General features: G+C 39.7%; 3 protein-coding genes across 3 annotated transcripts in view; all 3 read right to left on the bottom strand.

Moving 5' to 3' along the window:
- LOC127440774 (gastrula zinc finger protein XlCGF57.1-like) overlaps positions 1-1,150 on the bottom strand; it is a 164,610-nt gene extending 163,460 nt beyond the window's left edge. The window contains exon 1 of the mRNA XM_051697651.1: positions 1,123-1,150. The gene's annotated coding sequence lies outside the window, so the exon portion shown is untranslated. The remainder of the gene's footprint in view (positions 1-1,122) is intronic.
- The window catches only part of LOC127440565 (oocyte zinc finger protein XlCOF6-like), a 119,458-nt gene that overhangs the window by 7,239 nt on the left and 87,394 nt on the right, over positions 1-24,825 (bottom strand). Inside the window, exons 4-5 of the mRNA XM_051697241.1 lie at positions 1,040-1,048; positions 312-458 (exon numbers count right to left, since the gene is read on the bottom strand). Coding sequence (XP_051553201.1) covers positions 312-458; positions 1,040-1,048 — 156 coding nt within the window. The remainder of the gene's footprint in view (positions 1-311; positions 459-1,039; positions 1,049-24,825) is intronic.
- The window catches only part of LOC127440800 (gastrula zinc finger protein XlCGF57.1-like), a 93,954-nt gene that overhangs the window by 56,995 nt on the left and 12,134 nt on the right, over positions 1-24,825 (bottom strand). The gene's annotated exons all lie outside the window — the stretch shown is intronic.

Raw genomic sequence — 24,825 nt, 5'->3', positions numbered from 1 at the left:
AGGTTTTGATTATCGGTTATTGTGACATGCTGACTTACAGATGTGTTCTCCAAAGATCCATCAGGTATGTTCATTGTTTTTAAAGGGATATTTGGTTCATTGGTCTGTTGGGTTGGATTACATTCTCACCACAAGTGAACTGTTCCAGAGTTGGTTTGCAATCGGTGGCTGTGTTCATATGTGCTTAAACTAACCGAATTAAGGGAGAAAATGCACCAGGTTCTGAAATAAATCCTCTAAACAAGCCAGGTGTGAAAATGGCCTTAATGGCCCACATCAATCAATGTGAAGAATCAAGAATGAACACCAACCTCTTTGTTCCTCAGTATCTTCATGTTTAATTCTGCATGATTCTGTAATACTGATGTCTTCACTCTCCTCTTTAAACTCTTCTTTAACACACTGCATTTTTGTAATAGTATGCCAGTAAACTTTAGCTGTTACACTTGAAGTTGTTCCTCATTATATACCACCTTCTTTTCTTTCTTCAATTGTAGGATGATCTGACAAAAAAAGAAGAAAAGACAGATTCCTTCATTTATACAATATCCCCTTGTTGTACAGTAGGAAATGCCCCATTTACCATGTATAACCAAAGCTAGGCTATAACCATCTGTATGAAATCTAAAATACCCTCAACAGTTATATGGATTAAAGGGGGTTATTCAATGTTCATTATAAAAATAGTTTAATGATGATAATTTGCAACAAAAACACAACACAAAATTGACATACTGAATATTACAAAAGCAAGTAACAGAATTTGGCATTAAAACTAGTTCAGTCTCAAATGTCTCATTTAAAGTGGATACATGAATGCAGGCAGGCTTTAAATGAGATGAAGGAGATGAAATGATGAAGAGTATAAATAACAGGTCCTTTATAATCCAATTTAACATCAAGAATAAAAGTCTCCAACAGGCCAGTCATACACAAAAAAAGTCCCAATACAAACTATACAAGTCAATTTAACAAACATCAAAAGCTGTTTCAAACAATCCTGCATCAAACAAACATTTCCATTATACAGCACAGTTACTCACAAGATCTGGAGAAACAGAGATTGAACAATACAGAAAAATGTAACCATATGAGTATTAACATATTTAAATATCAACTTACATAAGTGTTGAACAAAATAACTTTCCTCAATCAGGAATTTAGATGGATTGACAAAATCAGCATGAACATACAACAATACTTGCTTGTGCATCTTCTTCTTTCTCACATTTCTGCACAATTCACTGGTTATCCCCCTCTGGAGGCAGGGATGAGTAAAACACCCATGAGAAACGTCTTCTTTAATGTTCATGGCGGTTGGCAAACCAGCTTATGGTGCGTTTCTGCCACTTACTGGGATGGAGTGTTGAGCATTGACGTTAAGGGAAAGAGAGAGAAAAAAAACCCCACTTAAATTCTTAAATCCTGTTTCTCAATCTGCATCCTTCAAATATATTAGCAGAGCTTTATATACTGTTGAATCCTTATTTAGTAGAATCTGCAGTGAAAATGGAGTAATTCCTATAGACTTTAGTGCATCTATAAGCTGTAATCTTTAATTATCATTACCTAAACACTTTATTAGTACATGTTCAACTGTTTTAAGAAGACCACATCTAGCACAGTATCCAGATTTGTGTTTGCCAATGATGTAAATTGATAAGTGAGGAGTGCCCAACTCTGAGTTTAGATATTATGATATCTTATCTTCTATTGACATAATTGTTTCTATCAAGCCCAACTTATCTTTGGATATTACCTATATGATGCCCCTATGTCTCACTGTCCCATTTTTCTTGCCACATCCCATTTACAGCCCCTTTTATTTAGTCCTTTCACTTCCATTTTACTCATTGGAACACTAAACTCTACTGTATATCAGAGTCTTAGAGCCTGTTTAGTGACATCATCCACCTCCTCATTTCCTTCTACCCCTACATGAGCAGGTACCCATAAAAAGGAAATTACTGTTCTTAATTTATATACCCTGAACCGACTTTGAAGAAAATCTGATGAAATATCCTGCCTAGTTGAAGATTTTCCACTCTTTAAACTTGATGTGGAGGAGTAGGATCATTTCACCACTTCAATAGATGGACCTCTTCAACCCACTGATGAGCCATTATGTTTGCAAGCATTTCCGTAGTGTGCACTAACATATTAGGAAAATATGACATGTAGTAAGTCAGTCTATCCACTGGCAGCCTACAACAACCTTTAGAGTCTTCAAAATTATTTTCACAGTTTTTTAAATATATAACTTCTATATAATAGTCATAAGTCAGTTGACTGAATGCTTGGATACCGCCACCGAAGTGGGTGGAATTTTCAGATGGTCCCTTACGTACGCATCTGAGCATTTGCTGGCTTTATTCTGTAGCTACGACAAACATTGACTGTTTTCAGTTTAATTTTTTATGCCCATATAGTATGGTTAGGTACTCTTTAACTTAACTGTTCTAATGATATATTTGTAAGATTGTCGCATCGAGAGAATGTGACACAATGATAAGAAATGCCACTGCAAATGCAAAAATAAAATTGAAATTGAGAGAAATAAGCAATTGTGACTTTATTTCTCGGAATTGAGACTTTATTTCTCGCAATTGTGAAATGCGAGAAATAAAGTCACAATTGTGAAATAAAAAGTCAGAATTACCTCTTATTACCTGGCGGGATCCAAAACAAGGTCTGTGGTAAACATTAACAATATGTGGACATTTTGTTCTACAACACAAATTACACAGTCATACCTCAAACATGAATTTTGTAGCCATGTTGAATTGCATAATTTAAAAAAAAAAAAAAAAAATCACATAGCGAGGGGGGCCTGGGTAGCTCAGCGAGTATTGATGCTGACTGCCACCCCTGGAGTCACGAGTTCGAATCCAGGGTGTGCTGAGTGACTCCAGCCAGGTGACCTAAGCAAACAAATAGGCCCAGTTGCTAGGGAGGTCACATGGGGTAACCTCATTGTGTTCGCGATTAGTGGTTCTCGCTCTCAATGGGGCACATGGTAAGTTGTGCATGGATCGCTGAGAATAGCATGAGCCTACACGTGATAAAATGCGTGGATTGACAGTCTCAGAAGCAGAGGCAACTGAGACTTGTCCTCCGCCACCCAGATTGAGGTGAGTAACTGAGCCACCATGTGGACCTACTAAGTAGTGGGAATTGGGCATTCCAAATTATGCCCAATGTCCAAATTTATAAAAAAATAAAATAAAAAAAAGCGGCTTCAAAATTCACATTTGCATCACAGGTTGAAGCAGAGGCAGGACCCAAATGCAGAGTTAAAAAACAAAAGGATTTATTTATACAAAATAAACAAAACCAAACAAAAACTACCCCATAGGGGAAAAAACACAGTCCACGGCAACAAAATAGATGACAGGTTGGGGGCAGATGAACTGTTTCCAGCACCAACCGGAACCGATAGACTGGAAGGCAAACAGGACCGGCATGAACATGAAACAAGCACAAGACGAACTGGCACTGGACAGCACACATGAGGAGACTAAAATAGGGAAGGAAATCAAACAGGTTAATAGGCAGGGCAGGTGTAACAAGGGCAGGTGTAACATTAATTGGCTCTATAACTCTTACTTTCTCCTCTCCACCAATAGCTGGTGTGTGGTGAGCGTACTGGCACACTATGGCTGCCGTCGCATCTAGAGCCCGACCGATATGGGATTTTTGAGACCGATACTGATACCGATTTTAGATGGGGGAAATTCACAGATTACCGATATGATGGCCGATATAGTTAATTTTTGAGCTGGAATGAAAATAGACCTTTTCTATGTGGATTGTTCACCGATTGTGCACCGATATGACTATGCAAAGGTACTCAGAAGGCTGCTTTCTTAAAAAAATATTTTTATCAAAGAATATTTGACATTATTATTATAATACACTACCGGTCAAAAGTTTTGAAACACTTGACTGAAATGTTTCTCATGATCTTAAAAATCTTTTGATCTTTAGGCGTATGATTTAATGTTTGAAATTAGTTTTGTAGACAAAAATATAATTGTGCCACCATATTAATTTAATTATAAAACTAAAATGTAATAAAAAATAAAATAAAACATTTTGAAATTGATGACTTGGACCAAATAATAAAGAAAAGCAGCCAATAAGTGCCCAACATAGATGGGAACTCTTCAATACTGTTTAAAAAGCATATCAGGGTGATACCTCAAGAAGTTGGTTGAGAAAATGTCAAGAGTACAAGTCTGAAAATTCTAGGCAAAGGGTGACTACTTTGAAGATGCTAAAATATAACAAGGTTTTGATTTATTTTGGATTTTGTTTAGTCACAACATAATTCCCATAGTTCCATTTATGTTATTCCATAGTTTTGATGACTTTACTATTATTCTAGAATGTGAAAAAAAAAAAAAAAATTATAATAAAGAATGAGTAAGTGTTTAAAAACGTTTGACCGGTAGTGTACATTGTCAACAAATTCTAGAAATGAACACTGAGAAAATAAAGAATAAATAAAAATACAATAAATAGTTAAATAAACATTTGTATGGTTTAGTATCAGTTAAATGCTGACCATTAAAATAAAGAATAAATAAAAATAAAATAAATAGCTAAATAAACATCAGTATTGTATGTTTAGTATCAGTCAAATGCTGACCATTAAAATAAAGAATAAATACAAATAAAATAAATAGCTAAATAAACATCAATAATGTTTAGTATCAGTCAAATGCTGACTATTTTAATACTGCCAGTCAATTATTGGCAGGTTGTAAAACAAGAAGCATTTACACCTGTCGAGTCAAGAGAAAAACAGCGGCAGCGGTTTACACCGTATTCTGCTATACAAGTTCAGGGGAAACTTTCAACGGTGGAAAACCAGACTTTTAAATATTACATTTTATAAATGCAATGACTGGAATTGTTCGGTTGAAGGGGGTACCAAATTGTGAATCTTGAACAAAACAGTTTGGTGAATACATGTTTACACATTAGCATCGACTCAGCTGACAAGCAATGAAAGTAGCTACGTGGTTAGCTAGTTAGCTATAAGCTCGTTGTCACGGAGAGTAAAAGATGGACCAGCATTGCATCTCACCAACTAGGTAATAATATAGCATGAAATCAACACTCAACAGACACAATCCACCACTGCACCGTTGTCTGCTGAGCAGCAAAAAGATGCTCTGATGTTTACCTTTCAATCTGCTACATTACTTACTGCACTGACAAACTATAGCTGGATAACAGCAAACAGACGTGAGTGACACGGTTGTCAGGGACAGAGTTAACGTTATACAGGTGCATCTCAATAAATTAGAATGTCGTGGAAAAGTTCATTTATTTCAGTAATTCAACTCAAATTGTGAAACTTGTGTATTAAATAAATTCAATGCACACAGACTGAAGTAGTTTATGTCTTTGGTTCTTTTAATTGTGATGATTTTGGCTCACATTTAACAAAAACCCACTAAAAAAATTCACTATCTCAAAAAATTAGAATACATCATAAGACCAATAAAAAAAAAACATTTTTAGTGAATTGTTGGCCTTCTGGAAAGTATGTTCATTTACTGTATATGTACTCAATACTTGGTAGGGGCTCCTTTTGCTTTAATTACTGCCTCAATTCGGCGTGGCATGGAGGTGATCAGTTTGTGGCACTGCTGAGGTGGTATGGAAGCCCAGGTTTCTTTGACAGTGGCCTTCAGCTCATCTGCATTTTTTGGTCTCTTGTTTCTCATTTTCCTCTTGACAATACCCCATAGATTCTCTATGGGGTTCAGGTTTGGTGAGTTTGCTGGCCAGTCAAGCACACCAACACCATGGTCATTTAACCAACTTTTGGTGCTTTTGGCAGTGTGGGCAGGTGCCAAATCCTGCTGGAAAATGAAATCAGCATCTTTAAAAAGCTGGTCAGCAGAAGGAAGCATGAAGTGCTCCAAAATTTCTTGGTAAACGGGTGCAGTGACTTTGGTTTTCAAAAAACACAATGGACCAACACCAGCAGATGACATTGCACCCCAAATCATCACAGACTGTGGAAACTTAACACTGGACTTCAAGCAACTTGGGCTATGAGCTTCTCCACCCTTCCTCCAGACTCTAGGACCTTGGTTTCCAAATGAAATACAAAACTTGATCTCATCTGAAAAGAGGACTTTGGAACACTGGGCAACAGTCCAGTTCTTCTTCTCCTTAGCCCAGGTAAGACGCCTCTGACGTTGTCTGTGGTTCAGGAGTGGCTTAACAAGAGGAATACGACAACTGTAGCCAAATTCCTTGACATGTCTGTGTGTGGTGGCTCTTGATGCCTTGACCCCAGCTTCAGTCCATTCCTTGTGAAGTTCACCCAAATTCTTGAATCGATTTTGCTTGACAATCATAAGGCTGCGGTTCTTTCGGTTGGTTGTGCATCTTTTTCTTCCACACTTTTTCCTTTCACTCAACTTTCTGTTAACATGCTTGGATACAGCACTCTGTGAACAGCCAGCTTCTTTGGCAATGAATGTTTGTGGCTTACCCTCCTTGTGAAGGGTGTCAATGATTGTCTTCTGGACAACTGTCAGATCAGCAGTCTTCCCCATGATTGTGTAGCCTAGTGAACCAAACTGAGAGACCATTTTGAAGACTCATGAAACCTTTTCAGGTGTTTTGAGTTGATTAGCTGATTGGCATGTCACCATATTCTAATTTTTTGAGATAGTGAATTGGTGGGTTTTTGTTAAATGTGAGCCAAAATCATCACAATTAAAAGAACCAAAGACTTAAACTACTTCAGTCTGTGTGCAGTGAATTTATTTAATACACGAGTTTCACAATTTGAGTTGAATTACTGAAATAAATTAACTTTTCCACGACATTCTAATTTATTGAGATGCACCTGTATTAGTTATATTGAAAAGGGAAAATGATGGGGTCATTGTTTATTAACTTTCCAGTATGTATTTCACAAACTAGTCAGCAACTTACTGCAAACACACCGCTCAACTCCGCACCGCTCAACACCACCCTGTCTGCAGAACCGCGTCAGCTCAGTTCGGAGCACCCTCTGCTGGACAAAATACATAATGACACCAATTCTAAAGCATTGTTTTCTGCATTACATGTTCTGAAAAAAGTTTTCATTCCTGCGCATATCGGTAAAATATACGCCGATACCGATATATCGGTGAAAGGCTAATATCGGCCGACCGATATATCGGTCGGGCACTAGTCGCATCATCCAGATGGATACTGTACACTGGTGGTGGTTGAGGAGAGTCCCCTGTTCACTGTGTAAAGTGCTTTGAGTGTAGTGTCAGAAATATATATATTAATATAAATGTAATGTTCATTCATTCATTCATTCATTCATCCCAATCGACAGACAAGACGAGAGAATGTGTAGCAATGCCAAACAAAGCAATGCCACACATTCCCACACTAGACAAAACCTGAGCGTACAGGCAAACATCACGCGATACACGAAACAGGCGACAAAGTGAGACAGGACACCTGTGCGAGACACAAACCAGACATCTCAGACTGAAGTGACTGAACCTCAGCACAATGAGAAGATAGCTCACGACCAGGGCGCACAGCGCAACACGAGTGCAACATGAAGCATGCCCGTGGTTGCGAGAGACAGACATAAACAAGTGACGTGAGTGCATGCCGCCAAGGTGACATAAGCGCAATGCACTCACGCCATTAACAGACAGAACATGGAGCATGAGTGTCCAAATCCTGACACCAACCGAAACCGAACCAGACAGGGAAGTCAGGATCCAGACACCATGCTCCGAACATGAAACATGAGACCAACCCAGAAGCGCACGGCAGGGAAATAACAACTGAAGCCTTGCGCTCACACAGAGACAGAAAATGATGTTGTCACGGTCCTGTCACACAAAAACCCAGACTAACAGAGTGACAGGACCGTGACAGTTTGAGGTTTGAAAGTGTACAATTTATGTTGTAGAACAAAAAGCCCACATATCTTCAAGTAATGTTTTCCACAGACCTTATTTTACTCATAATGTAAGTTGTATTATAAAAACCCATAGAAAAATCCAGAGGGAACCCATGGCAAATTAGACTTCCGGGTTTGCCTACAAATTGACGTCATGGATAAGCAGCTCTATACAGTCCCACCAGGATTTCGTGGCACTTTTTCATGATTTTTGCAGCCCAAAATGACTGAATTTGCTGCAGGTTTTCTCAAATTTTGCAATGCAATTTGCTGCATTTTTTTTGTTTTGTTTTTTTTTTTTGGGGTTGTTTTGCAGTGAAAACTCACAAATCATAATTATATACCTCTGTAATAGTGTTAATTACATTGTAAATGCAATTACATGTAATTATTTTAGTGTACATTAACTGGATATGCAGTTAGCAAGCAACATTTTTTTTTTTTTAAATACACACAAAAATAAAACATGTATTTAGGTGAAAACTGTGGGTATTGGAAGACCCTTAATTATTTTTGTATTAAAATGTTCTGCTTCAGACAATGCAAGAAAACTTCTCTTTGGTTAAAATAGATGTGCAATAAATCTGTAAGCTAAAAACACAAATGAGGATTCAATAATTAGGCCTGTTGCAATTGTTACATAGTCTGATACTGAAATCTGATATATGGCCATATACACACAAATACCAGTAGAGTATTAAATTCCACAAATTTTTGGAAAAATGTTTACATATATGAAAATTGCTATTTTTGTCATATTTTGACAAATGTGTTGCATATGTATATATGTGACCTTTTTTATATCAGTACAAAACATTTATGAACATTTATTTTCAGCATATAAGTGTTCAGCATATATTGCCATTTTCAGATTCGTAGCTTACTGTATTAAGCACTTCAAATTCTAATCACATTTTACTACACAACTAATGGGGTTTTTAAGTAAATGTTCAGGTTTCTTTGTATAAACCTGGTTAGCAAGGATAAACAAAAAAAAAATTAACATTTTCAGAGCACAGCAGAGTGTATTCTGATAATTTAATTCAAGGTAAATGTCAGAACTGTGATTTTCTTTCTGTTGTTAAGACTGATGTTTAGTTGATGTTAAACAGTCTAACGGATTGTTAAAGTTTCCCTCAATGGCTGTGCATTTCTGTGTTGCATGTCTTTGGCCCTTTTGATTAAAGGTGAAATCAGTAATTTGTTTCCCATTAAAAAGTTTTACTCCTAAAGAAACGAATTGTAATTTTTAAACAAATGTATAAAATCATGACCACTTACATGAGATGAGGACCTTATAGTTTACTAACCTTAAACTTAACTGTTCAAAATGGCGCCGCTGAGGAAGGCTGCCTACGTTAGTGCCCGCAACCCACATTGCAATTTTTGTGTACTTTATTTTGACTTTTTACCTTGTTTGTTTCTTGAGTTAGGCCATGGACATATAACATACGACCATTTAACTTTAATGAACATTGGAATAAACTTTACTCACCACTCTAATTCCCGTTTTTATCCCAACTGGCCTCTGGAGATTACTCTGAGCCAGATAAACAAATGGACTAAGGCAGCGACGACGACGAAGGAAAAGAGCCATAAAAAAGAGTGAGGAACCGGGTACAAGCCAGGGCACATGCCACACCAATGCCCAGCATATTGTTAGCTAATGTCCAGTCCATTGACAACAAACTGGATGACCTCAGAGCCCGGATACAGTTCCAGTGAGACTTCAGGGACTGCAACGCTCTTTGTCTCACCGAGACATGGCTCACACAAACATTCTGGACCACACTGTACAGCTGCCTGGGTTCTCCATTCACCATATGGACAGGATGGAGAACTCGGGGAAAACCTGGGGTGGTAAAGTGTGTTTAATGATCAACGACAAATGGGGCAGTGCAGGGAGCACCCATCATCTTATGGAATTATGCACACCAGACTTGGAATGCCTCGCCATCATATGCCTTCCTTTTTATTTAGGCTGAGAGTTCACCTCTGCCATCATTATGACTGTTTATATTCCACCTCAGGCCCACACAGATACTGCTTTATCAACACTACACAGAGACACTGGACTGCTACAAATATCGAATCCGGATGCAGCATTGGTGATTATCGGTGACTTTAACAAGGCTAACTTGAAAAAAGTCATACTGGATTTTTATCAGCACATAACCTGCATTACACAGGGAGAAAGAATGCTGGATGCTGGGTGCTGGATACTGCATGGCCAAGGACCCCTCTGTCAAGCTCCTGAAGTTTGCAGTGGACACCACTGTCATCGGCCTCATCCGAGATGATGATGAGTCTGCATACAGAAGGGAGGTTGAACAGCTGGCTGTCTGGTGCAGTCAAAACAACCTTGAGCTGAACACACTCAAAATGGTGGAGATCATTGTGGACTTTAGGAGAAACACCCCAACACTGACCCCCCTCACCATTCTAAACAGCACTGTGGCAGCAGTGGAGTCATTCAGGTCCCTGGGCACTACCATCTCACAGGACCTGAAGTGGGAGACCCACATTGACTCCATTGTGAAAAAGGCCCAGCAGAGGTTGTACTTCCTTTACCAGCTGAGGAAATTCAACCTGCCACAGGCGCTGCTGATACAGCTTTACTCAGCAGTCATTGAGTCTGTCCTCTGCACTTCAATAACTGTCTGGTTTTGTTCAGCTACGAAATCAGACATCAGAAGATAATAAGGGCAGTTCGGACTGCTGAGAGGATTATTGGTTGCCCCCTGCCCCCCTTCAAGAACTATACAATTCCAGAGTGAGGGAAAAAGGCTGGAAAAATTACTCTGGACCCCACTCACCCAGCCCACTACCTTTTTGAACTGTTGGCTTCTGGCCGATGCTTCAGAGCTCTGAGCACCAGAACCGTCAGGCACAGGAACAGTTTTTTCCCTCAGGCTATCCATCTCATGAACAGTTAAATTGCCCCATTGAGCAATAACTATGTGCAATACACAGTTTAGTCTTTCTTATATTTATCCAACACATCCAGCCTCTTCTGCCATTACATTCCTCTGAGAAAAAAACAAAAACAAAAACAAAAACAAACATTTGCACTGTACATAACAGATTTGTATTGCACTGTACATAACAGATTGTATTAGATTTGCACTACCCATATGTATGTGTGTGTGTGTGTGTCTGTTCATATGTGTATAATTGTATTTTTTATTTTTTATTATTTATTATTATCTATGTCTTGCTGCTGTTTTTGTATTGTTGTACACTGGAAGCTCCTGTCACCAAGACAAATTCCTTGTATGTGCAAGCATACTTGGCAATAAAGCTGATTCTGATCATTGTTATACACAACACAGGGACTGCTATAAGGCCATAAAAACACTGCCACTTGGTAAATCAGACCATGCAGCCATTTTACTACTCCCAAAATATAAACAAAGGCTGCAGAGGGAAGATCCGGTGACGCGGGAGGTGTGGCACTGGTCAGACCAATCACAAGCCTTGCTACAAGACACACTGGAGGATGCAGAATGGGAGATGTTCCGGTGCAGCTCTGATGACATCAGTGAGTTTACAGCAGCGGTGCTTGGTGATACAGAGTTTCTGATAGAAGAGACTATTCCCACATGCTCTGTAAAGGTTTTTTCCCAGTCAGAATCCATGGGTCGATTGATCCGTGCTGAAGGCTCTGAATGCGCTCACAGCTGCCTATAATGCAGGGCTGTAGACTGGCAACATGGGTGAATACAAAATGGCTTCCTACAACCTGAGAAAAAGAGTGAGGGAAGCCAAAAGGAAATATAAGGACAGGACTGAGACACAGTTTGAGCAGGCAGATTCCAGGCGTCTGTGGCAGAGCATGCAAACTTTTAAAAACTCAAGCCCCCCACTATAAACACTGGCAGTGCCTCCCTAGTGTATGACTTGAATATCTTCTATTCATGGTTGTGGTTACCAGCACCAGCACAGACCAGAAAAACTGTGAGTAAAAACAATCGGGTTTGGCTGGGAAAGAGGAAAGACTGGTCATTTCAGAACTGGATGTGAGGAAGGTGCTATACAAGCTTGACACCAGAAAAGCATGCGACACAGACAACATCCCTGGACATGTGCTAAAAGTCTGTAATAACCCAACAGCACCAGTCCTCACTACCATTTTTAACCTCTACCTTCACCAATGTGTCGTTTCCACATGTTTTAAGTCCACAACCATCATTCCTGTCCCCAAAACCACCCGTCCCGCTTCCCTGAATGACTACCGTCCTGTAGCACTCACTTCTATAGTGATGAAGTGTTTTCAAAAACTGGTCAGAACCTATGTCTGTTCCTCCCTCCCCAGCTGCCTGGACCCATTACAGTTTGCATACCGGTCCAACAGGTCCACAGATAATGCCATTAATCACACCTACAGACTGTCCACTCCCATCTGGACCAGAGGAAAGGAAACTATGTGCAGATGCTGTTTGTAGATTTCAGCTCCGCCTTTAACACCATCGTCCCTTTACACCTCTGCAAAAAGCTCCAGAACCTGGGGCTGAACTCCTCTATCTGCCACTGGATCCAGGACTTCCTAACCGGATGGTGGTCAGGATGGAAAACTACACCTCCGTGCTCAGCCTCAGCATTGGAGCCCCCCAGGGCTGTGTCCTCAGCCCCCTGCTTTACTCCCTCTACACCAATGACTGCTCGGCCAAACACAGCTCCAACAAGTTGGTGAAGTTTGCTGATGACACTAACAATGATGAGAAGGCCTACTTAGAGGAAGTGGAGGTCCTCTCCACATAGTGTCACAATAACAACCTCTCCCTGAATGTCATCAAGTCCAAGGAGATGGTTATTAATTACAGGAGGGAGCAGGTGAGGAACTACAGCCCCCTGATGATCAACAGAGCCACAGTTGAGAGGGTGAGCAGCTTCAAATACCTTGGGGTCCACCTCACAGAAGACCTCTCCTGGACAACACATAGAAACAGCTTGGTGACAAGGGTGTGCCAGCGTCTCTACCACCTCCGATGCCTGGCCAGGTTCGAGGTCTCCCATGGAGAGTCTTGTGGATAGTCTTCTCACAGGGAGCATCACCACCACCACCAAGCAATCAAAGACTTTCACCACCCCGAATACAGACTCTTTTTAGTGCTCCCATCAGGGAAGCGCTACCGGATCCTGAGGACCAACACAGAGAGACTCAGGAGGAGTTTTTATCCTCAGGCAATCCAGCTACTGAAAGGGGACACTTGAGAGAGTCTGTATATTCCAGCTTCGCACAGACACAACAGTTTGCACTGTAATAAACATTTTAATTAACTAAAAATGTTGCATACTGTGTACATTTGTACAACCTTACCATAACCTAACCCATTTTGCATATTTTCTACTATATTTTATTTATTCACCTTATATTTCTTTATAGTCTATATATTTTCTAAATTGTTTTTTTTTTTTTATCATTATGTGGGTGTATGTCCTTAGTTTGTTGTTGGTTCTGTTTGTGGATGCACTGTGGGATGAGGAACTAAGGAAAACCTTTCACTACATTACATGTATGTAATATGTATGTGACAAATAATAATCCTTGAATCTTGAACCTTATAAAAGCTGTTTTATTATACATGGGAGATAGGCACCCTCAGGGGGCAGCCATTTTAGAATCACATGACCAGCTGAATACTATTCACTTAATCTTAGTAACTGTTATTGGACACTTTCACTCTTGGATTAGTCATGGCTGATTATGAATAGTGTATTTCTGCAATGGCATCTGTAACTGAAAAATACTGATTTTGAATGATGCAGCAGAGATGATACAAACAAAAAGTTACTGAGAGCACCTTCAAAGTATCTTTATTTCTGTTGTTCACATGTATGCCTATACATTTAGAATGACAATAAAGTGAACACTGAATCATTAACTCCTAGCATCCTGTTCCTTTATTGTTTGGTGAACGAGTCAAAGAGCTAGCATTACCATGCTATCTTGATAGCATCCTAACTTTTTCATGTATTTTCAGGCAGACATTGTTACCTTCATGAAGATACAAATCCTGACAGGGCACCGCAGAAAGACTTCTTGATTTAGCTGCTTTCACTTATGCACAGGACAGTGTGGAGAGTCTCCATACCAGAGTCAGTGTCACCCCTGGCAACCATAATCAGTCACACTAGTGAGGAGCACCGTGACTGGAAACAGCTGAGAGCAATCTTCCTCGTTAGGCGAGGGATATATAAGGAGCAAGGAAACTCAGACAAGGTGAGCCATGTGTGGACACCACTGTGGTGATGGGGGCGTGGTCATGTGTCTGTCTGCGGAAGAGAGGGTGTGGTGTGGCTGGTTGACAGTTTCTAACAGCCGTTTCTCATTACAGCGATAGCAGAGAGATGCCTTAAAAACAGCTGAACACGCCAGAAGAGAGAGAGAGAGAATGAGTGTGCAGCGTTGCCAACTGCTGACCGAAGCTATTGAGTGTTTGTAAAGAAGTTGGTTTATTTTTTGAGAGTGAATTATTGAACTGAGTGAAAAACCCGAAAGAGTGCATCTGCTGCACAGAAGACAAAAAGCGTTACCTAAAGCGTGTCACTGCTCCCCGTCTCCTCCTTCCCATACCCGAACTTGGAGTTTTGTTACAAGCACATTCTCATGTTTGCTTGTCTTTTCAGAAATGGACTAGAAAGCAGAGACAATAACTGCACTCCAGAGACACAGCCACCAGAACACTGAGAAACTACAGCACAACATTGACAGCACCTGACACAGGAACACAAGCACCTCACCGTTTTCCTTCATCTTCACCTTCACGTATATCTTCTCCGATAAAGGCCCCTCCAGGGTGAAATTTTTTATACTGCTGTCTGTGCCTCATTCTCATCCCGCTACATTGGTGGAGAATGCTGGGCTTAAGTTCAGCCAGCAGCAGATCTCAGAAAAACTCGCCGCTGGACTGACTCGAGAGGAGCAGGAGATCGTGCATCTGCGAATGGAAGCAGTAGAGCTTGAGCGAACACCAGAGGTGAGACACACAGCCCACCAATTGCTGACTAAGCTCACAGAGCAGGATGATTTAGAAGCCTATCTCCATACCTTTAAGGTGATGTCCGCTCATAAGGGATGGGCACGAGGGGAATGGTCCTGCATTTTGGTCCCCTTCCTTACGGGGGAAGTGCAGCGGGCATACTATTTCCTTCCGACCGACTCGTTAGGCAACTATGATGCACTGAAAGCTGAAATTATGGTTTGGGTGGGCTTATCACCGGTGTGCGCTGTTCAAAAGTTCCATGAGTGGGTGTATGATCCTCAGGCTCCAGTTCGGGTCCAAACCACACAGCTTGCATGCCTGGTGCAATTGTGTCTCATAGGAGGAAATCCAACTGCATAAAAAGTGTCAGAAAGGATAACAGTGGATAAACTGTTAAGATCTCTCCTTCGCTCTGCTCATAGATCCATAGGCATGAAAGATCCATCCATGATGGCCGAATTGGTAGAGGTAGTGGAGCTGGCAGAGGCGGCGATCACCCAGGATGGAGGAGAGAGAGTGGCGAGGTTTTCCAGAGAGGCAAGCGCCAGAGGGCACCCGACGGGTAGAAATACCACCTGTGGGAGCAGGCGTCAGAGATGAGCCAATGCCACAGACCCAAATCCATCGGAGGGTAGAGTCTGGTTTGTGGGGTGCATCCTTCATTGGAAACACGCCCTACTGGGACATACCAGGAGGTGCACATCAATGGGAGGTGTATCCGGGCCATGTTGGATACCGTCAGCTCAGTCAGTCTCGCACAACCTGGAGTTCTGCTCTCAAAATCCTCAGACAAATGCTAATTCCCGTAACCTGTGTACACGATGACACCTTCTACATGCCATCCACCACGGCCATGGTAGCAGCATAATTAGAAGCTAGACATCGATGCGATGAAGGATTTGCCGGCCTTGGAGGAACTTGTTGCGGTAATTAAAGCCTTGCCAATAGGTAAGGCTCTGGGGCCAGATGGTTTTGGTGCAGAATTTTTTAGATCTTATGTCACAGAACTGGCTCCACTTATGTTAGAAGTTAGAGTAATTAAAGAAAGGTGAACTACCACCAACCATGACACAAGCCCTGATCAGTCTCATTCTTAAGATAAAAACCCAAATGAATGTAAAAGTTATCAAATTTCTACATTTCTGGCTAAGTGATTGAGTAATTACATCTACTATACATATAGATCAAGTGGGGTTTATTCGTGGTCATAGTTTTTCTGATAATATTAGACGTTTTATAAATATTATGTGTTCAGTAGCGAATGATCAGACCCCGATTGCTGCCATCTCACTTGATGCCCAGAAGGTGTTTGATAAGGTGGAATGGGACTTTTTTTTTTTTTTTTTGATTTTGAAAATTTCCGGGTTTGGGAACACTTTTATTGGGTAGATTAAGTTATTTTATAATCAACCATTTGCAGCAGTGCAAATTAATGGATACATTTCAGATTATTTTTCTCTTGGTAGGGGAACCCAGCAAGGCTGTCCTCTCTAGTAAATCCTAGTAGTTCTATGCCTAGCCTGCAAAAAAACTATTAATACTACCTGGTGCCTTTCAATGGCCCAAACAAGGCATTAAGTATTTAGGCATTTTATTTCCAACAAATTTGAGAGATTTAGTTAAAGTTCATTTTGACCTATTAATGAAAAGGTTCTTGTGTGATGTGGATAGGGGGGGCTTCACTACATTTGTATATGGCAGGGAAGGCCAATGTTATAAACTACCTAAAGAAGTAAAAATGCATCCCATTATTTAATACTTACATTCAGTATGGACAAAGGTTTCCCGTATGTTAAATTTTGATACCTACCTAAATGTTTCCTCAAGCATATGGCTGAACCACAAATTATGTATTAACAATAGTGTGCCCCTTTTGCTGGAAAGAATGGATGGAGAGGGGTGTTGCTACACTTGGTGACCTTTATGAAAACTGAGCTTTTAGATCATTTGAAAATATAAAACAGCAATTTGGGATTTCTAGGTCTCAATTTTTCAGGTATTTACAGTTGCACCATCTACTTTGAACTATTTTTGGTGGTAGTACATAGCCCCCTAATGCTGCAGACACCCTCTGTATGGTGCTCAAGGCCTTTGGAAAGGGGCATGAAGTGTCAGTGTATTATTCCTCATTGATTCAGAGTCTTGGTATTGGGGCCTTAAGAGGTTATACGAAAGGGATTTTTATTTGGTATAGGAGGATGGGGAGTGGGAAAGAATTTAAAAATGTTTTAGAACTATGTCTATTGATGCAAGGGTACACCTTATTCAGTTTAAGATTTTGCATTGTTTCTACTGTACTCCCCCTAGATTTTTTAGGCTTGGTTTAAAAGACACATCTACCTGCTGGCGATGTCAGTTGGAGGATGGAGGCATAGTCCATGCTCTGTGGTTTTGTGCTGGGATTCAGAATTCTGGGTGGGAGTCCAGAATTTTATCTGTGAGGTTTTAGATACTCAAATGTCATTCTGCCCCAGACTATGTATACTGTGTGATGGGGTGGTTATTATATTAGGTGACAAATATACAAAAAGCTGGGTCCAAACTAGTGTAACAATTGGCAGACAGATAATTTCTAGAGGATGGAAGTCAAGTGGTGCTCTCTCATTTCAAGAATGGTTCACCGAATTGGGCAGTTGAAAATATGTCATATAAACAGCTTGGCAAAATATACGCGTATGGTAAGTAATGGGATAGGTATAGTGGATTCTGCATATATGTTTTGTTCCTGTTTTTTATACAAGAATCAATAAAAAGTGTTAATAACAAAACAATTAGTAAACTATGTAAGTGTTAAGGGCCAGTGTTTAAACAACAAGATTTTGTATGAACTGTAAGATCAATGACTAATGTCTATGAAGTCCATCCTGTATTAACTGCAGAAGTTCACATAAATGCATTGTCCTTTGTTAGTTGGCTGAACAGGCTTTTGTTTGCAATTAATTGATAGTCTATGTATTCCTTTTAAGAGTGTAGTCCATCATTAGACCAAGGTGATGCATGAAGAGATCAGTGAGTTGCATCGCATTTCAACCGGCAGGTCATTTCGGTGAGGTTCTATGAGGTCCATCCTAAGTCCAAGGTTCAGGCAGTGGCATATGAAGTATCCCATATATTACGGTTGGAGTTGGCATTGTTCATCCTCTAAAGTCTATCGTAGTAGATTGAAGTGATGTCTGGCTGGCACTGGCTGCAGTTAGTAGTCATCACTCAGCGACACGTAGCAGTGGAGTCTGACACCAAGCAGGAACGGATCTGGATCCTGCCGGCTCTGGTAACTTAGGGATTGGTTGAGACAAGGAAACAAACAGAATAATATTAGCTTAGATGCCATTACATTAATTATTGATTATGAGAAGTGTTTCTGGTTCCAGCAGTCCTAACTAGAGCAGCCTAATTACGAGTTTATGAATAAGTTAGGTGTATGCCTGGTTGCATAGATGAATCTTTAGTCTAGACTTAAACTTAGACTTAAACTGAGAGTGTGTGTCTGAGTCCCAAACAATGTTAGGAAAACTATTCCATAGTTTAGGAGCCAAATAGGAAAAGGATCTACCTCCTTTTGTTCATTTTGATATTCTAGGTACTATTAACAGGCCAAAATGTTGTGATCGTAATTAACATGATGGAATATAGCTTGGTAGAAGGTCACTTAAGTACTGCAGAGCAATATCATTCAAAGTTTTGTATGTAGTTAACACAAATTTTTAATTAATACAAGATTTAACAGGTAGCCAATGTAACAATGATAAAATGGGGCTAATATGATCATATTTCTTGGTTCTAGTCAGCACTCTGGCTGCTGCATTTTGAACCAATTGAAGTTTATTTATTGAACATGCAGGACATCCTCCCAGTAATGCATTACAATAATCTAGTCTTAAGGTCATGAACGCATTAATTCATTTTTCGGCATCAGCAACAAAGAGCATGTGTTGTAATTTAGCATTAGTTCTGAGGTGGAAGAAAGTTGTTCTAATAAAATTGGAAATTTGATTTTTAAAAGACAAATTAGTGTCAAACATAGAAGTTATGTGCTGTAGAAGACGATGTAACAGTATATCCATCAAGAGTCAAATTATTTTAGTGGCTTATTTTTTAGAGGTTTTTGGACAAATAACTAGTACCTCTGCTTTGTCGGAATTGAGTAGAAGGAAATTTCTGGCCATCCAATCATTGATTTAATTGATACACTCTGCTAATTTGGAGAGTTGTGAAATTTCATCAGGTTTAGAAGAAATATAACGTTGGGTATTGTCGGCATAACAGTGGAAACTTATTCTGCTATTCCTGATAATATCTCCCAGGGGAACCATATTTAACCTTGTACGACCCCGCAGAGTCATTTAAGGGTTAAACTTCTGACACACGAAGTCATGACCAAACACCATGGCGTTGATTTTTGTGGACTGCATCTATGGGTCCAGTGCCAACAAAAGTGCCTCAGGTAAGAAACCTCTTCAATTTGTTTCTAGTATTATTACATTTTCTAGTATTTTTGACATAAATGGGAGATTTGAAATCAGTCTATAATTAGCCAGTTCTCCAGGATCAAGCTGTGGCTTTTTAATAAGCGGTTTGATAACTGCCATTTTTAAATTTCTTGGGACATGTCCTAAGGATAATAATATTAAGAAGAGGTTCTGAGATTATTTTAAGAGCTTAGTTGGTATTGGATCTAAAATACATGTTGTTGCTTTTGATGTTTCGATAAGTTTTGTTTGCTCTTCATGACCCACAGTATGATAGCAAAGGATTCAAGTTGCTTGTGAGGGGAAATTATAAGACATGTTTTCTGAGATGCTGTGACAGATGACTGCATAATTCCAATTTTATTACCGATGATTTCAATTTTATCCTTAAAGAAATGAAGTCATTACTATTGTGTTGTGATGGAATATCTGGTTCAATAGAGGCTTTATTCCTAACCAATTTAGCCACAGTACTGAATAAACACCTAGGATTGTTGTGGTTATTTTCTATGAGTTTGCCAAAATATGCTGACCTAGCAGTTTTTAATGCCTGTCTGTAGTTACAGACACTATCCTCCATGCATTGCGAAATACCTCTAATTTTGTATTCTTCCACTTGTGCTCAATTTTCCAAGCTGCTCTCTTGAGAGCATGAGTGTGATCATTGTACCATGGTGTGAGGCTTTTTTCTTTATTCTTATTTAATCAAAGGGGGAAGACAAAATCAAGAGTGCTAGAGAAGACTGTATTTATATTTTCTGTGATTACATCAAGTTCTTCTAGACTTTTTGGCTTACTGAGTATTTGAGACAAATCTGGAATATTAGGGATTGCTCCCAACATGTGAAGCTATTTTTAGTGGTCAAAAGAATAGTTCAACCTGAACGATAACATTGTGTAGACTGAGTGACATTAGCTAATCGCAGCATACAAGAAACAAAGTAATGAGCTGAAATGTTTTCGCTGTGTGCCAGAATTTCTGAAGTATCAACATTAACTCCATATGACAGAATTTAATCTAGCGTATGATTGTGGCGATGAGTTGGTCCTGTCCTGACTCCAAGAGAGTTGAGAATATCGATAAATGCTAATCCCAATGTGTCATTTTCATTATCTACAGTGAATATAAAAAGCTGTTAAAACAGCAGGTTTTTGTGATGTAAAAATGAAACAAAGATAAATCTTATCAGACAACCTATGCAATGCCACTGAAAACCAAAGTGACACATTTCAGAGAAAAAAAATAAAAAACTTAGAATAACTTAACTGCATGAGTGTGCACACCCTTTTGTAATTGGGGATGTGGCTGTTCAGCTGTTCAGGGATGTTCAGAATCAGCCAATCATCAAGCTTATGTGAAATAGCACATACCTGTCTTCACCTGAAGTAACTCTGATTAATTCCAAATAAATCTCAGCTGTTCTTGTAAGATTTTTCTGACATCTTTTTGGTTGCATTCCACTACAAGAGCCATGGGTGGCTCAGTGGTTAAGGCTCAGTGGTTAAGGCTCTGGGTTACTGATCAGAAGGTCGGGGGTTCAAGCCCCAGCACCGCCAAGATGCCACTGTTGGGCCCTTGAGCAAGACTCTTGACCCTATCTGCTCCAGGGGCACTGTATCATGCACTCTGACCCCAGCTTAGTTCCAGATATGTGGAAAAAAAAAAGAATTTCACTGTATATGTGCAAATGTGTGATAAAGAAATATAATTAATTAATTAGGGCTACAAAAACATTTCCAAGGATATACTGTGGAGAAAGTATGGCACAACAGTGATATTATCAAGAATAGGACGTCCCTCCAAAATTGATGAGGGAAAGCTGATCAGGGAGGCTGTCAAGAGGCCTACAGCAAAGAGTTGCAGCTCTTTCTGGCAAGTACTGGTTTCTCCCAAAATGTGACAACTATCTCCCATATTCTTTATCTATGTTGACAGGGTGGCAAGACACAAGCCTTTTCTGACAAAAAAAACATCCAAGCCCACAAAAAAACATATCCAGTCTCCCAAAACCATGTGGGAAAAGTGTTATGGTCTAATGAGACCAAGACTGAACTTTTTGCCCAAAATCGTAAAAGGTATATTTGGTGCAAAAACAACACAGCACATCAGCAAAAGAACACCATACCCACGGTGAAGCATGGTGGTGGCAGCATCATGCTTTGGGGCTGCTTTTCTTCAGCTGGAACTGGGGTTTTAGTGAAGGTGGAGGGAATCATGAATAGCTCCATGTACCAGTCAGTTTTGGCACAGAACCTTCTGGCATCTGCTAGAAAGCTGAAAATGAAGAGATCTTTCAGCATGACAATGATCCAAAGCACACATCCAAATCAACAAAAGAATGGCTTCAGCAAAAAAAGATTAAAGTTTTGGAATGGCCCAGCCAAAGCCCAGACCTGAATCCTATAGAAAATCTGTGGGGGGACCTGAAGAGGGCCGTACACAGGAGATGCCCTCGCAATTTGACAGATCTGGAACATTTTTTGCAAAGAAGAGTGGGAAAATATTCCCAAGTCAAGATTTGCCAAGCTAATAGACTCCCATTCAAACAGACTGAGTGCTTCAAAGGGTGATTCAACTAAGTATTAGTTCAGGGATGTGCACACTTATGCAGTTAGGTTATTCTTTTTTTTTTCTCTGAAATGTGTCACTTTGGTTTTCAGTGGCATTGCATAGGTTGTAATTTTTACATTAAAGGTGCAACAATTATAGCTCTATCCAAATTAACTACTAGATCTGGTAGAAAATCTGCAAATTCACCAAGGAAATCAGAATACGGCCCGGGTGATCTATATACTAAAGCAAGGGCAAAAGACAACAATGTCACATTAAGCATTTTTATTTCAAAAGACTTAAACTTATATCCTGTCCTCTGAGTAACACTAAAAACATCACTGTAAATTGTAGTAACACCTCCTCCTTGTCCCCTCAGATGAGGCTCATGATTATAACAATAACCTGGGGGAGTAGACTCATTTAAACTAATAAGCCAGCTTTCAGTCAAACAGAGCAAATCCAAACTATGATCTGCAATAATTTCATTTACAATTAGTGCTTTGGTTGAAAGATCAAATGTTTAGTCCTAAATTTATATGATGTTCATCTTCAATTTTTTGTAGTTCAGGGAACAGACACAGTCTCTCTATGATACCTAGGTGATACTGTCTCTATGTGTTGTCGTTTATGTGACCTGTGTGATGTCTCAAGGCAGCTTGTAGACGGATGGTTAAGCCATAATGTCTGCTTCCTGACCTGGGCCTCAGTTAGTTACATATTATCACTATTAAGGCTATGAGCCAAATTACTAGAGAGGAGAGCGGCACCTTCTCTGGAGGGATGGAGTCCGTCTCTCTTTAGCAGGTCATGTCTACCCCAAAAACTCTTCCAATTGTCTATAAATCCTATGCTATTCTCCAAACACCACTCAGACATCCAACCTTTCAGTGACACTAATCTACTATAAACCTCATCGCCACGACAAGCATGGAGGGGGCAGAGCATATTACAGTGTCTGACATCATTTTTGCAAGTTCACACAAGCTCTTTAACATTAACAGTGATCTCTGACTGGCGAAGCAGGACATCGTTACTTTTTTAAATCTATCATTAGCCAGCACTTGTAAACTTGATCTGATGTCAGACACCCGAGCCTCCAAAATGCAATTAACAATAGAGTTTCTATTTCCACGTTCCTTACAATAGAATAACCTATAACAAGGGCTCTTTCAACATGATCCACAGTGGGTGCATCACTGAGTGTGGAGAATCAATTGGAAATCCTAACAGGAATGGTAGAGTGGTGTCGCTTTACTGAGCGAGCATGCCTCCGAGAATCACCCAAACGCCCTGCTGCGGGGGCTCAACAACCGGAAACAAAGTGCATGTGTTGCTCACTGTACTACCTGCATCTGAAACAGTATCTACCAGCTTCTCTTTCTCACTGAACTCCACTAGTGTTCAGATGCGTGTCTCCAACTCATTAACCTTGTCCGTCAGCCTGAGTAATTCCTTATATTTATCAGATGTAAATCCCTCACTGCTGATGGAAGAAGCTATTGTAAACATGTGGCATGCAGTGCAGGAAGTGATAACATGAGTGGATGCCATGACTTACCGCAATTGTTTGTTGTTGTGGTGGTGGTGGTTCTTGAGCAGCGGGGGTTTGAGACCAATGTCAATCCCTCATGCAATTGTTTGCTGTTTTTACGGTGGTTCCTGATCAGCAGAGGTTTGAGATTGATGCAATAATCCATGTAAAACACATAGAAAACGAATGCACGCAGTCAAAACGCGAGATGTTGACAAGTGGAAAAAAGAAAGAAAACAAGAAAAAGAAATATACATGCAGTTGAAAAAGTACAAAAGCAGAAAAAACATAGTAAAATGGTAAAGATTAAGGATAAAACTATGAACGTAGAGGAATAAGCAATGCTACGCTTTGTGAGATGTTATCTAATGTTTCTGTATATGCCTTCATGTTTCTCGCAGTCATGTTGTTTGTTTTTTTAATCGTATCATAAGAAACTGAGATGCGTTCTTTATCTGATGAATGTGTCATCAAACACACAATCGAATACAATGGTTGTGAGAGCTGATTTTTTAACTTACCTTATTTTCTGGGAAATAGGTGTTGTTGTTTTTTTCATCACCTGAAAGGTCCTGCAACTTATAGTCCTAAGCAACTTATTTACGTAATTGATACGTAATTGATGTTGGCCGGTCAAACACATGCACACCAAAACACATCTGCTTATACACAAACATATGAAAACATCAAGTCAGAGAGGGTAGAAGTGTTTTAAAGTAGCCTATTCAGAGTATTTTGCCTTTACAAAGTACTTTATGCAACAGTTTAAATATTCTGTCCCATTATAACATAATTGTTCTAAACTCTAAATTGCTGCTCCTGGTCCTAGTGCCTGCCATATAATCTGTCAGTGTGACATATACACAGATGCGACTTATACATGTTTTTTTATCTCAACATTATTTTGTCCAGCTGCAACTTTTATTTCCGGAATTTTGTTTTTGAAAAATTTGAAACAGCAACTAATAGAAGAAGGTGGATGCAATAAGATGCTTAAGGATAAATTAGTGCAATAGTGCTTAGGATGACTAAATGCTTTAGAGCAGAAGTGTGGTTTATGCTTGACCTAAAAGTAACTTTACTGCTATAGCAAAGTAAGAAGATGGTGCAGTGGCTGTAATAGCGAAGACGCAGGTAACGGCTGATAAGATGCAAAAACAAGGCCCTCAGAAAAATACAGCTGCAGAAATAACAGGAACCAGGTTAGAGACTGAGTGGTAACACTTTCTATGAAGCTCACATTTATAATGCACTGTAAAGTCATTATAATGCATTAGTAATGTCTCAAAATACACCTTATAATATGCTATGACTTGTAACTACAGTTATAATACATT

The sequence above is a fragment of the Myxocyprinus asiaticus genome, chromosome 5 (assembly GCF_019703515.2).
Source record: "Myxocyprinus asiaticus isolate MX2 ecotype Aquarium Trade chromosome 5, UBuf_Myxa_2, whole genome shotgun sequence".
In the NCBI taxonomy this organism is placed as follows: domain Eukaryota; kingdom Metazoa; phylum Chordata; class Actinopteri; order Cypriniformes; family Catostomidae; genus Myxocyprinus; species Myxocyprinus asiaticus.
The sequence above is the reverse complement of the archived record's forward strand: the minus strand, read 5'-3'. Positions and strand labels throughout refer to the sequence as shown.